The sequence below is a fragment of the Nycticebus coucang genome, chromosome 1, assembly GCF_027406575.1.
Source record: "Nycticebus coucang isolate mNycCou1 chromosome 1, mNycCou1.pri, whole genome shotgun sequence".
NCBI classification, from domain to species: domain Eukaryota; kingdom Metazoa; phylum Chordata; class Mammalia; order Primates; family Lorisidae; genus Nycticebus; species Nycticebus coucang.
This window is the reverse complement of record NC_069780.1, coordinates 2,582,624-2,596,812: the sequence shown is the minus strand read 5'-3', so window position 1 is coordinate 2,596,812 and position 14,189 is coordinate 2,582,624. Positions and strand designations below refer to the sequence as shown.

Below are 14,189 nucleotides of genomic sequence, written 5' to 3'. Positions count from 1 at the left end.
AGGCTAAGGGCTCCCGGTCTGCTCCCACTGGCTACGGAGGCTGCAGACGGCAAGTCACAGGCCTTCAGGTCTCAATGAGGCCAGGCGTTAGCTCAGCTTTCTGCCCCCAAAAAGAGTCAAAAAGCAGTTACATTAGCTGATTTTCTCTCAGGGGAGCCACAGAGAAAGAAGGAAAAGTAAGTGTTAACCAAACAAATGGCTGAGAAAATATTTTTTCCATTTAAAAGATGATAAATTAGTGAAAGTGACAAAAAATAAATAAAAACCTAACACATATTCAAATAATTACACAATTGCCCAAAAGCCAAACCATGGTTGCGAGTGTGTCGGCACCTGGCATAGAACTGAGGCTGCCCAGGAAGCAGCCGCTGCTCACGGCATGAGAGAGAAGCGTCACGAGCCGCGTCTGCTCAGACTCTGACTGGCACAGTGTATAGGAATGAACTGACATACGGTGTTTTAAAAGTAAACTACTGACCACATCTACTGGTTTCCATTAAAGAATGGTTCACTGCTGACAAAAACTCTCCAAGACCCAGCTGTCTTCCAAAAAAGTCCCAGTGCCTTACTCTGAATTTCCACTGTCATCCGGCAAATTACCAAAGGGCCAGCCTTGGATTTGCTGGGACATTTGGGGTATTATCTTTGTAAAACATCTTTTTGCCAAGCTTTGTCTTGTGGGCAAACAAAGCCTTGGGGTAATTTTCTATAAAAGGTATAAACCGAACTGCAGAGTTAAATTAAATAACCTATCAGGAGACTATAGACTATTTAAAAGAAATTTTTAGAAAACTAAGGCTATTTGCTATACGATATGCTGATATAAAAAAATAAAAATAGAAAGGGCAGGGCGTGTGGCTCAAAGGAGTAGAGCGCTGGCCCCATATGCCAGAGGTGGCGGGTTGAAACCCAGCCCTGGCCAAATAATAATAATAATAACAAAATAAATAAAAAGAAAAAACATATTAGAAAAAGGATGAGAATGGCTGTAAGACAAGCCCCAAGAAATGACTTCCGGAAATGATTCTAAAACCAACACAAGGAGGTAGTGTTAATACAGGAACGGAGGGAACCTGGCTACAGAATCGCTCTGATCATTTGATAAACTCAGTGAAAAGGCAAGGCAGGTGGAGGCCACTTGAACCTGGGACAAGAGACCTGGCCCTGCTAATTTGCGGGCAGAGTTCTGATGATGTCAGCTGGGCCACACACCTTCCAAGGCTTCTGCTCCTTTGGTCTCCTGACTCTCCTGGCGATCGGGGTCCTCCACGTCCCACCGTCCTCATAGGCTCTTGGATCTCCTGACTCTCCTGGCAGTCAGGGTCCTCCACGTCCCACCGTCCTCATCAGCTCCTGGGTCTTCTGACTCTCCTGGCAGTCAGGGTCCTCCACATCCCACCGTCCTCATCAGCTCTTTGGTCTCCTGGCAGTCAGGGTCCTCCACGTCCCACCATCCTCATCAGCTCCTGGGTCTCCTGACTCTCCTGGCAGACAGGGTCCTCCACATCCCACCATCCTCATCAGCTCCTCGGTCTCCTGACTCTCCTGGCAGACAGGGTCCTCCATATCCCACCATCCTCATCAGCTCCTGGGTCTCCTGACTCTCCTGGGAATTGGGGTCCTCCATGTCCCACCGTCCTCATCAGCTCCTGGGTCTCCTGACTCTCCTGGCAGTCAGGGTCCTCCACGTCCCATCGTCCTCATCAGCTCCTGGGTCTCCTGACTCTCCTGGCAGTTGAGGTCCTCCACGTCCCACCATCCTCATCAGCTCCTGGGTCTCCTAACTCTCCTGGGAATTGGGGTCCTCCACGTCCCACCATCCTCATCAGCTCCTCGGTCTCCTGACTCTCCTGGGAATCGGGGTCCTCCACGTCCCACCGTCCTCATCAGCTCCTTGGTCTCCTGACTCTCCTGGCAGTCAGGGTCCTCCACGTCCCACCATCCTCATCAGCTCCTGGGAATCGGGGTCCTTCACGTCCCACCGTCCTCATCAGTTCCTTGGTCTCCTGACTCTCCTGGCAGTCAGGGTCCTCCACGTCCCACCGTTCTCATCAGCTCCTTGTTCTCCTGACTCTCCTGGCAGTCAGGGTCCTCTGCCTCCCACCGTCCTCAACAGAACATCACCTCCTCCTTCCTCTGACTTTCAGCGTCACCCCAAACCCTGCCCTTCCTTTATTCCCAATGACTAACCGTAATACATTACTCTGTGACTTTTCTTAAAAGAATTCAATTGTTATTTTTAAATGAATACATTATCCAAGTTAGTTTTTCTTCTTGCACATTTCCCTTGATTGATTTCTTTTTCACCTAAACTTATATGAGCCTTTTACTAAATTAAAGCTTCCCTTCGCCCACTCCATCACTAAAGACAGCACATTCTCTCCACCTGCCAAACAAGAAAAGCATCCCTGTATGAAAACGCACAAGAACATCCTCAAATTTATCCCAATGTATTCACTGCTTAGATGTTTTTACTCGTGTCAGAAAAAGTCATCAAATAATAGAATAAAAGGAGCTTAAAGAGAATGTGGCACAGATAGATTTCCAAAATCCGTTTCATAAGGGGAAAAAAATGTGCAAACCTTCCAAGCTTGGCTTGAGCATGCAAACAGTATCTCAGAAAAGTTTCCTCAAGCCACATGTCCACGCTTTTCACAAGCTCTGCTTAGCATTTGATCTAACTAAAGCAGCCGCTGCAATCCCAGTTGCCTGCTTTAGTCCTTCTTAACCACAATATAATAGATTGTTCACACATCTATATTTAGGAATTAGAGGAGCAAGTGAGAGTATTAGCCAGGTCTATGTGTGATGGTTGATGAAAATCTTTTTGAAGTTTTTTGCCCATTTGCTTGGTTTTCTGGTGTGTTCAGTTGTTGTAGCATTTGGCAAGAAATAACAAAGTGGACAAAGAATCGACTGAAGATGTCACAGCTGTCCAGGCACACAGGGCACACTGGGTGGATCTGCAGTAACCTTCTAGTTACAGAAATTGCTATTTCCATAACTTTATAACAGAAATCACCCTATTTTCTGATAAAAACAACTTCAGTTTTGAAAAAAACACAGCTAGCTATACGGCCCACATGTTCGTTGTAAATCTGCATCCAGAAGTCACATTTTCCATTACACTTAAATTATTCCTACTTAAAACCTCCTAAATGAAGCAGAATCAACTAAATACAATTGCTTTTGTTTGTGGCCTTTGTGGTGAAATTTTGGTAACCGACAAAAGATAATTTTGATGCAAACTGCTGGATCACAACACCACCACCACCACAAGTGGCTTTAGGCAATGTGCTTTTTTAAAAAATATATAATTCTGTTTAATGGCCAAATAGCAAAAGAATGAAATTTCCCAATGATATTCTTTTTTCAGAATCATTAGGTCATAATCCTGACAAGGATTTGTAAAAGTCATCTGAACTCATCATGGACCTTGATCTGTATATCACCCAAATACACATCTAAAACTATTCTTAAAGTTCTCTGCAGAAGAAACTCCACCAACAGCCTTGGTGACATGAGGTCAGACAATTATGTTCAGAGACTCATCCTAGAAAAAGTGCTACATACCTCATTGCTGAATGTCACTCTAGGCGCGAGGGGAATATTTCAAAGGTGACTTAATTGTCAGACTTTGTACATTTAGTAATTAACAAATCTCTCTGTTCTAGTAATCTCTTTTATGTGCTATCCTCACTCAATACAGTGGAATATGAACCCCAAATAAAGAATCACAAGCAGATGGAGGCTTATTCCAACTCAACAAGCTAGATGGTACTTCAGAGAAATGCCATGTTAACAAATATTTTGCATTTCTACACTGACCTACATATTTTAATATTTTTCCCATGACAAAAAAGTATATACATGGTAGAACTTTTTATCTTTGTTTTGAAACCACGAACAGCATCAAAAAAATCATTTCTCCTGGATTTATCTCTCTTCATTTCACCACTATTCAACTCACTCTATTAGACAGTTCTTCAATGATTTCTATTTTAATCATAATTCAATTAAAATTTAGGTGGGGGAAGAATCATTTTTTAACTAAGAGAGTTGTTTATGCTGAATAATTATATATCACAATGTTCCTCTCCAGTTTTTATTTTCTTTAATAAACCAGACTGCTTTAACCTAAAGGTAAATTTCTAGACATTCTATTTCATCATCCACTCAGAAGATGCACTATTGCAGAACGTGATTCCAGCAAAGTGTGTGGCACTGCTCTCACCTTGGCCCAAACAGCACGCGGGAGAGATGACACCTGAATTCAGGCAGAGAGGACCTAGTAGAAGCTAATGAGTGTGAGCACCAGAATGTGCACATGCACGCGTGTGACGGGAGCACCAGAATGTGCAGGTGCATGGGTGTGATGCATTGTAAGAGCTCAAAACTGGGAAGCCATCCCCAGATGGTGTAATTGAACTTACAGAACATTGGCAATCTTCATTAAGCTACAAAGGATATTGAAAGTAGCAGAGGAAACTGTTACAGTGTCGATTTGCTCTCACGTGTGTAGAGAACCTAGGAACCTGCTTTAAGTAATGAGAAGCATTATTAGAACAGATTTTCTTTGTTTTTAAAATTAAGGAGAGACTATGGAATGCAGTCTAGAATATGTGTTCTATGTACACAAACAAATAAAATACCAATTCTAGGTGTCAGGCAGCCTTGTCTAAAATAACCCCCTTGTACTTCAAGGAAGAACCTAAAAGCTTAAAACCCAAATAAGAGGATGCAGCCTGAAGACTTCAAAGGCAGGAGCAGCCACAAGAGAAACTTTGAAGTGAACACCAACAGGATTCAGTCTACAGTTCAGTCGATGGCTGGCTTTGGAAGAAAGAGGGCAAAGAAGAATCAAGGATAATTAAGAGTTGATTCTACAGGTAACCGAGAAAATGGGAACTCCTTGCTCATCACACCTCTATAAAAGGGTGATGAAAAATAAAGCAAGACTCCTATCCATGGGAAAGTTATCAAAAGAACCTACCATCTGCCTCCAGAGTATGATCACGGAAGAACCACAGCTACTCACAGTCCCTCAGCCCAGCAGCTTCTCCATCAACAGCTCGCACCCATAAAGCCCTGAATTTGGGTCTCCAATACTAAGAACCCTCGTTCTTTAAGAGTTACTTCCTTCTATATGAAAAATTTCCTAAACAGTACCATGTCAAGAAGAGACCTTGCATTCTTTCAGAGAATTCTAGTCTCTCTCTCACAAACTCACACTCACACTCAAGCTTCCTGACTTGTAATCTTGAACCCTGAACCACAGGACGTGTCCTTCCTTCCGCTCAGATGGCAATGCCCATGGCAAAGAGTCCGTTTTCCCCAATTTACTTTACAAAGTGATTTCGACATCTTAAATTCCTCATGCTCTTCTGGTTTTCCCCCAAATTGCAGCCCCAAGACACAATCCCTTTTTAGCCCTGTACCCCCCAGCACCTGGAATCACTATAAATCGTTATGACATCAAGTCCCCCGTGACACACATGAATGCACCATTCATAAAATCTCACAGCATGATAAAATGGAATAACTATTGGAATAAAATAGCAGCAGCAATAAGTGAACAACGTAAGAACAGCTATTTGGAGGGCGTGTCAAGGTAACATCAGGAGATCCGCACTCCAGAAATTCAAGGCTCCCTGAAAGATTTATATAATTAACTGCCTGAAGAGGTAGAAGCTAAAACCCTGACACCGACCTCTTATATTCACTAGCATCACAGAAGAACCAACAGCAACTATTTACTATGTACACCACACAAAACACATCATTGTTGAGCCTACCCAGCGCCCCCAACGCTAGTTGGCCAAATGCTTCCCTTCCTGCACCGCACTGCTCTCCCATCCCCTGCTCCGGCTGCCCAGCGGCCCTTCTTAGCCAGATTAACAGAAGCACAAAGGAAAGACCAGAGGACACCTTCTTATGAAAGAGGGAGAGGACGACTGGACCGCAGGGCGCAGAACCACGATTCCAGCTGCTCACTAAAGTCAAGGGCGCACCTGGTAACGGCCACTTGCTAGGGTCAGTACTTCCTGCATAAAAGCACTCTTGGCCTTGAAATCCTACTCTCCCTGGGCCCTTCACATGCCAGCCAACATCCAGAGCAGCACCCCCAGCAGAATTAAGACACTGAATTTGGTTGGGAGCCAGGACCAAGCTGACAGCTAGAGAAAGAAAATACCTAGTCAGAAAGGCCAGAAAAACCCAGAAGAGCTTAAAGAACAGTGACTACTGTTCATAAGGAATTAATCTCTACAAAGGTTTAGCCTGAAGTTTTTGGCATCACCTGTGTACACTCGATAAGAAAAGATGAGTTTGTGGCAGTGCCTGTGGCTCAGTGAGTAGGGCGCTGGCCCCATATGGCGAGGGTGGCGGGTTCGAACCCGACCCCGGCCAAACTGCAACCAAAAAATAGCCGGGCGTTGTGGCAGGCGCCTGTAGTCCCAGCTGCTCGGGTGGCTGAGGCAAGAGAATTGCGGAAGCCCAAGAGCTGGAGGTTGCCGTGAGTCCTGTGACGTCATGGCACTCTAGCAAGGGTGGTACAGTGAGACTCTGTCTCTACAAAAAAAATAAAAAAGAAAAAAAAGAAAAAAAGAAAAGATGAGTTTGACGTAGGCACTCACAGTGACTCAAAATGGCCATGACCACTGAGCACACGGTGGCCCCGGGCAGGGCTCGTCTGGTGCGCAGACCAGGAAATCCGAGCACAGTGAGGCTAAGTGAACAGCCACGGTCACACTGCTGGCACACACTGGACTCAGACTCCGGGGATCCAGCTCAGACCTTAAATTCGTGCTCTTCACTGCTTATCTGTTCCTTGCAGTTAAATTACATCACAAGTGCCCTCTCCAAAAAGCAAACTTGAAGTTGTAAATTATCTTTTTATTATGGAAAACTTTGGAACTCTGATCTAAAGACAAAGTATTTCCCGCTATTTATTTAAGGTGGAAACTAGAGGAGAGGATGACAGAGACAGATCGCTCTTTTGTGCTGGTGGGGGATTTTACAAACATTTCAAAGATCTCTTTCTCTCCTGTATACTCGCTGATTTTTGAGATGCACCAATGGGATGAAGGAAATTTTAAAAATCTAATTATGGTATCAAAATCAAGTGTCTTGGCTGAAAACATTTCAAAAACCAAGGAAAAGTAGAAATGTACTAAGAAGAATAAGGTCAGGTCGGGAGAGGCAGGGGTGTGCACTGGGAAAGGGGAAGTCTCGTGACAAAACAGCAAATATTAATGCTCTGATGAAAAGCCGCTTTGCGTTTACCCAGAAGCCCCCAACAAGAGCAGCGGCCCACTTCTCTGCTGCAGTTTCCTGAGAGCACGGGCATTGCCACCAGCCATTGTCTCAGCTCACAGGGCAATGCTCACGCACACCCAGACAGCTGGGAAGAGCCAGCCAGGCCCGTGCAGGTTCCAGCTTGTCAAGACACGCCTCACACACCAGGTGAGCATCCTAAGGGGGTATCTGTTTGTCACTGTGTTTCCTAACATTTCACACATCTGCAGAGTCTCTGCAGTCACAACGTAGCCTACAATGCTCCAGCAAAAATCCCAGGACCCTGACAAAATGAGAAGTGTGGAGGCCAAACCCATCTAGGTGGGAGGCCATGCTGTTTGTCCAAAGCCTGTCTCAGCCAGACCACCTTCCCACCTACTTTTTGGGCAACCCTCAGAGGACAGCAGCTGCTAACTAAAAAAAAAAAAAAAAAAAAAAGCATACAGTGGAGGAGGCAAAAGAATTATTTTTAAGAAAGAGCACAGTCTAACTTCTCTCTCCACCACCCACTCCTCGCCACCTCCTCACCTTGTCTCTCCCCCAGCTGCTCCCTCCAGGGGGCTCAACGCACCACTCTCTCACACATGCCTTCCTCCATGTGTCCCCAGCTGAGACACCAGCTCTGACACCACACTGGGAACTGCAGCTGTGCAAGGACCTGGAGCTGCTGCCAAGCTTAGGGGGTTGCAAGGCCAGCTCGGAAAGTGTAAGAATCAAACATGCATTCAGTGCTCAGAAATCTGCCTTGACACAGGACCACAGAGGAAATAAAAAGCTCCTGTTACAAATGAAATGAGACTTTGATTATGTCACATCTGCAATGTGCCTAAATACTGAAGATATTTGCCTTTCCTCTTTTCGTAAAATCTCTTTCCTATTCAATTCCATGGCACTTTTCTTTTTTTAGAAACTGGGTCTCACTGTGTTGCCCGGCTGGAGTGCACTGGCCATTCACAGGTGCAAGCATAAGGCAGCACAGCCATGAATTCCTGGCCTCTAGCAACCCTCCAAAGTCAGCTGCAGTAGCTGTGGCCACCACGCCTGGCTCCTGCCACTTTGATGTGGCTGCAGGAGAGCGCCTGAGCTGGGTGTGGAATAGTGAGTGTGTTTATGTGTGCATCCCTGTGCCCTGTGGACACTTTCTCCCATCGCCTGTGGGTGATGAGCAACCCCACACACTCAAGACTCTCAGGGGTCCTCAAACTTTTTTTTTTTGCAGGGGGCCAGTGCACTGTCCCTCAGACCGTTGGAGGGCCAGACTATAGTTAAAAAAAAAAAAAAAAAAACTATGAAGAAATTCCTATGCACACTGCACATATATTATTTTGAAGTAAAAAAAACAAAACAGGAACAAATACAATCACACCGCCACATGTGGCCCACGGGCCATAGTTTGAGGACCCCTGCTCAAGAGTCATCCACTCAGAGCAAAATGCCACTTTGGCCATAGACAAAATAATGAGGCACTTCCCTCAGAGTGATAATTAAACCTGCGGACCAGATTTTACATGGTGAGAGAGAAAGACAAAGCAGGGAAATGTAAAAACGACCTGCAAGGCTTAAAACAAGAAGTCAGCAGCATCTTCATCGAGAATGTAGGAAATATTTAGAGAAGTGCAACCAAAGCCTGTGTCTCCCTCAGAGCTGCCCATTCATTTACTTATTCTTGCATAAACACACACTAAGCAAGGTGACAGGGACAACACAAGGAGCAAACTGACTGGACTCTTGCTCGCCCAGAGCTCACAATCCAGCATCAGCTCACGACCAAAGTGCTGTCTCATAAAATTGCAAGCCGAACATGTGTTATTAAGGATACAAATAAGGAGCTGAGGGAGTGACAGACAGGAGCCTGCATTGGATAAAGTGGTAAGGAAAGGCCTCTCTACAGAGGAAAAAATTTAAGGCCAAAATATAAAGAAAGAGAAAAACTAGGCTCAGCGCCCATAGCACGGTGGTTACGGCACTGGCCACATGCACCAAGGGTGGGGATTCAAACTTGGCCTGGGCCGGCTAAACAACAATGATAATTGCAACAACAAAAAATATATAGCCAGGCATTGTGGCTGGCACCTGTAGTCCCAGCTACTTGGGAGGCTGAGGCAAGAGAATCGCTTAAGCCTGGGCGGCGCTTGTGGCTCAAGGAGTAGGGCGCCGGTCCCATATGCCGGAGGTGGCGGGTTCAAACCTAGCCCCGGCCAAAAGAAAAAAAAAAAGAGAATCGCTTAAGCCCAAGAGTTTGAGGATGCCACAGCACTCTACCAAGGGTAACAAGTGAGTCTCTGTCAAAAAAAGGAAGGAAGGAAGGAAGGGAGGGAGGGAGGGAGGGAGGGAGGGAGGGAGGGAGGAAGGAAGGAAGGAAGGAAGGAAGGAAGGAAGGAAGGAAGGAAGGAAGGAAGGAAGGAAGGAAGGAAAACTAAACCAGGACAAGAATGAGTCGACCATCCCAGGAAAACAAGCCTGTATGTACAAAGGCCCTGAGGCAGAAAAGGCTTCAGCATCAAGGAACTAAACATCAGTGTGGCTGGAGTAAAGACTGCAAGCAAAGGACAGAGCCACACAGGACTGAAGAGCCATGGTGGCCCTCGATGCCCAAGAGAGGTTTCATTCTCAGGACACAGATGTATTCAGCAGAGGGTGGACATGACCCAACTAACACTTTGTGATGACCACAGCAGCCTCTATGTGGAGAGAAACTTGAAAAGCAGAGGCTATGCAGGTGTCTAAGCAAGAGATGGCAATTCTCTAGACCAAACTATAGCAGCAAACCTGAACAGGACCAGACAGAGTCAGGCATATCTTAGAACTCAGACATCAACAGAAATCATATAGAGCTGAGAGCCAGGGAAGAACCAAGGATGACCCTCCTCGGTCACTGTTTCTACTTGTGTTGTTCAGGATTTTTCCCAGAAGTTATAGACACCACACGAGGCCCTGCCCAGTACACGGGGGATCTTGTCCCTGGGGCACGATATGTCTGTAAATCTAAGTCGACACCGACCACGGCTTCTCCTGACAGTGGGACAGACGTTTCACTAAGTGAATTTCCCTGTAAGAATTTAATTGTCATGTTGGAACAAAAGTCCTGTGGCTTCCCCCAAAATCACAAGGTTACATGTTTTTCTAAATCTGGGCACAATAACTCTGTTACATAGATAATCAACTACAAATTCATCATGAGCAGCAGAGAAAATGAGGCAATTTCTAAGAGCACCTTTGTGGCCAATTGGATGATTCACACCAAATATGTCAAAGGCATATTACTGCATAACTCACTGACCAGCAGAAAAAACTAACTAAAACATGTAAATTTACAATAATTTCCTTATGACCATTGAACAATTTGGTCCTTAACACCTGTCTCTCCCTAACAACTGTCTTACTTCAGAAACCCAGTATGTGAAATAATGCTGTGTTGAGAAGGGGTTGCCTTGCTTATCCTACATGCTGTAGTTAAACCCATCCCCAAATGCTCTGTGGCAACAGCTGATCCACCTGCAGGGCCAGCAGCACTGACCTGCTGAGTCTTTACTACTGAGTGTTACTGGCACTGTTCCCGCTGCTGGTACACAGTCATCCTCTCAAATTCCCTGGGCCCACTTGTACAGGTGAACACCCCTGTACTTGTTAATATTTATAGTAATGATGCACTCCTGTTCTTAAATTGCAGAAAGAAAGATGAGTTATAAAAGACAGAGAGAGAGAGTGCTCACATATACCCACTGGGGAGGGCACCTCTCATGGTGGCTCAGGCCTTGCCAAAACAGAAAATAAATGGAGACAACAGTCGTAATTTATCTGGAAAGTGATGTTATCCCTTATTCCTCCAGACAATTAACTATGACCTTTTTATAGGTAGTTCAAGGACTTTGCTCAGCACAGACTCCATTACTTTAGTCGATACACAAAGATCCCTTTCAGAAAGATTTCCCACAATATTTCAGTGAAAAGTATATAACTTAAGTCTCTGGCCCTCTGGTCCTTCTAAGTCTTTTCATTTTAATACTGTGGTCCATCTCACACTCTCCTCCAGGCTTTATTTTGCATTCTATGGTCACGATGCTGCTCCTCCCAGTGCCTTCTGCTCGGCTCCCCAGAGGCGAGACTACGGCAGGTCCGCATCACTGTGCCACACCCTCTCTCTCAGTTCACACACCCCGGAGCTTTTTCTCTAACATGGCCTGTCATCACCCGCAGGGACTGAGCTCCACCTTCCTCGGTGCCCTCCCGCCCCCACAATGCATTTCACTGCAGGGTCCGCATTTCCACAAGCGCAGCCAAGATTCACAAAATGCACAGGGCTTTGCCAACACAAAAAGCTGTCACTGTGACTCCTGCTGGGGATTTCCCAAAACCGGCACGCGTTCCTCCTGCACATCACATGCGTTCTCACTTCAGCCTTACGGCAACCCGTGCAGCCAAACATCCTCCACACTAAAAGAAACAAAAAGCAACACACACATCCCTGAACGACAGGCGACCGTGGCGCTCCCACCTCCTGCTGCTCTGCTCTTCATGACACTTTTATCCAATGCGCGGCATCTCACACATTCACAGTTTCAAGAGCTGTGTTGGCTGGGTGTGGTGGTTCAGCCCTGTAATCCCAGCACTCAGGGAGGCTGAGGCAGGTGGATTGCGTGAGCTGAGGATTTTGAGACCAGCCTGAGCAAAAGCAAGACCCTGTCTCTACTAAAAGCAGAAAAGCTAGCTGGGCATCGTGGAGGCTGAGGCAGGAGGATTGCTTGAACCCAAGAGTTTGAGTAGGTCGCAGTGAGCTATGAGGATGCCAATGCACTCTACCCAGAGTGACAGAGTGAGACACTGTCTCAAAAAAAAGAAAGAAAGAAAGAAAAGAAAAGAGCTGTGTCACTCTTGTTAGCTCAGTATTACAGGATGCATTCCCACAATTCCTTTTTAAACCACTGACCTGGCCCACAATTTGGCAAAACAGCACCTATAACTCTGACATCTGGAAAGATGTATAAATACATGTGTGTTTATGCTCTCATCTTGATCTACTTTCTCAACAGAACCCATTTCTAAGCAGAAACGATCCAAGAAGTTCTCTGTCTTCCCGTCACGATCAATCACTACTGTTCAATGCCACCTGCGGCCCTCTGCCCGCTTCACCCACCAGAATGCAGAGCACGCAGCTGCTCCTGACCCACTCAGACCCCACTGGGTGATCAACACACCAGCATAAGACATCATCCTTGAGCGCAGACCACCCAGTTTTATTGCAGCCCTGCCTCTCAGCCACAAGATTCTAAGCAGCACCTTTTCCAAAGCTGGGGGGCGGGGCAGCACCCCCAGAGCACTCACTGACCACGAGAGTGTAAGCAGCACCTCTTCCAAAGCTGGGGTACGGGGAAAGCACCCCCAGAGCACTCACTGACAACGAGAGTGTAAGCAGCACCTCTTCCAAAGCTGGGGTACGGGGAAAGCACCCCCAGAGCACTCACTGACCACGAGATTCTAAGCAGCACCTCTTCCAAAGCTGGGGTACGGGGGCAGCACCCCCAGAGCACTCACTGACCACGAGAGTGTAAGCAGCACCTCTTCCAAAGCTGGGGTATGGGGAAAGCACCCCCAGAGCACTCACTGACCACGAGATTCTAAGCAGCACCTCTTCCAAAGCTGGGGTACGGGGGCAGCACCCCCAGAGCACTCATTGACCACGAGAGTGTAAGCAGCACCTCTTCCAAAGCTGGGGGGCAGGGCAGCACCCCCAGAGCACTCACTGACCACGAGATTGTAAGCAGCACCTCTTCCAAAGCTGGGGTACAGGGGCAGCACCCCCAGAGCACTCACTGACCACGAGATTCTAAGCAGCACCTCTTCCAAAGCTGGGGTACGGGGGCAGCACCCCCAGAGCACTCATTGACCACGAGATTCTAAGCAACACCTCTTCCAAAGCTGGGGTACGGGGAAAGCACCCCCAGAGCACTCACTGACCACGAGATTCTAAGCAACACCGGTTCCAAAGCTGGGGTATGGGGAAAGCACCCCCAGAGCACTCACTGACCATGAGATTCTAAGCAGCACCTCTTCCAAAGCTAGGGCATGGGGGCAGCACCCCCAGAGCACTCACTGACCACGAGATTCTAAGCAGCACCTCTTCCAAAGCTGGGGCATGGGGGCAGCACCCCCAGAGCACTCACTGACCACGAGATTCTAAGCAGCACCTCTTCCAAAGCTGAGGTACGGGGGCAGCAGCCCCAGAGCACTCACTGACCACGAGATTCTAAGCAGTACCTCTTCCAAAGCTGGGATATGGGGGCAGCACCCCCAGAGCACTCACTCAGGGGCTTCAGGATGCTGCTGCCGGACTCGTCGGCGTTCTCGACGTCGGATCTGTCGGAGTAGTTCTCAGAGACTCTCTCCTTGTCCTTCTTCTCCTTGTGCACCGCCTTCCTCTTGTGGCGTCTCCTTCTCCTGTAACTTTTTGGCACATGAACCCCAATATAGATGGTGTGGTGACCTAAGGAAGGAACAGAAACCACTGTCAGTCCACATCACGTTCTCTGCTGCACAAATACCACACCTGGTGCACAGCCAGAAGAAAACTTGTCGAGTCCAGAAGGACCAGTCCATATGTGACAGGCTCAAACTGGAAAAATACAATTTCCTCCCAATATTCAGTTAGCCACAGTGGAATCCAACCTGTCTGCTGGGAGGGTGTGCTTGGTCTAGCTCTATCCAGACAGACGACTTCCACTTAGAACAATCAAAGAACGCCAAACCAGAAATCAGGAATCCTTGATTCTGGCCACATTTCTGCTACCAATTAGCTCCATGACCTTGAGCACGTCCCTTCACCCCTCTGGGCTTCCGCTTCATCGTTCATGTAATGAGAGACTCCACGGGCAACCCCGAGAGGCAGGCCCTGCCAG

General features: G+C 47.0%; 1 protein-coding gene across 3 annotated transcripts in view; it reads right to left on the bottom strand.

The window, feature by feature from the left end:
• SLC4A4 (solute carrier family 4 member 4) overlaps positions 1-14,189 on the bottom strand; it is a 394,952-nt gene that overhangs the window by 280,609 nt on the left and 100,154 nt on the right. For all 3 annotated transcript variants that reach the window (XM_053566691.1, XM_053565978.1, XM_053567426.1), the window contains exon 3: positions 13,598-13,777. In XM_053566691.1, coding sequence (XP_053422666.1) covers positions 13,598-13,777 — 180 coding nt within the window. The remainder of the gene's footprint in view (positions 1-13,597; positions 13,778-14,189) is intronic.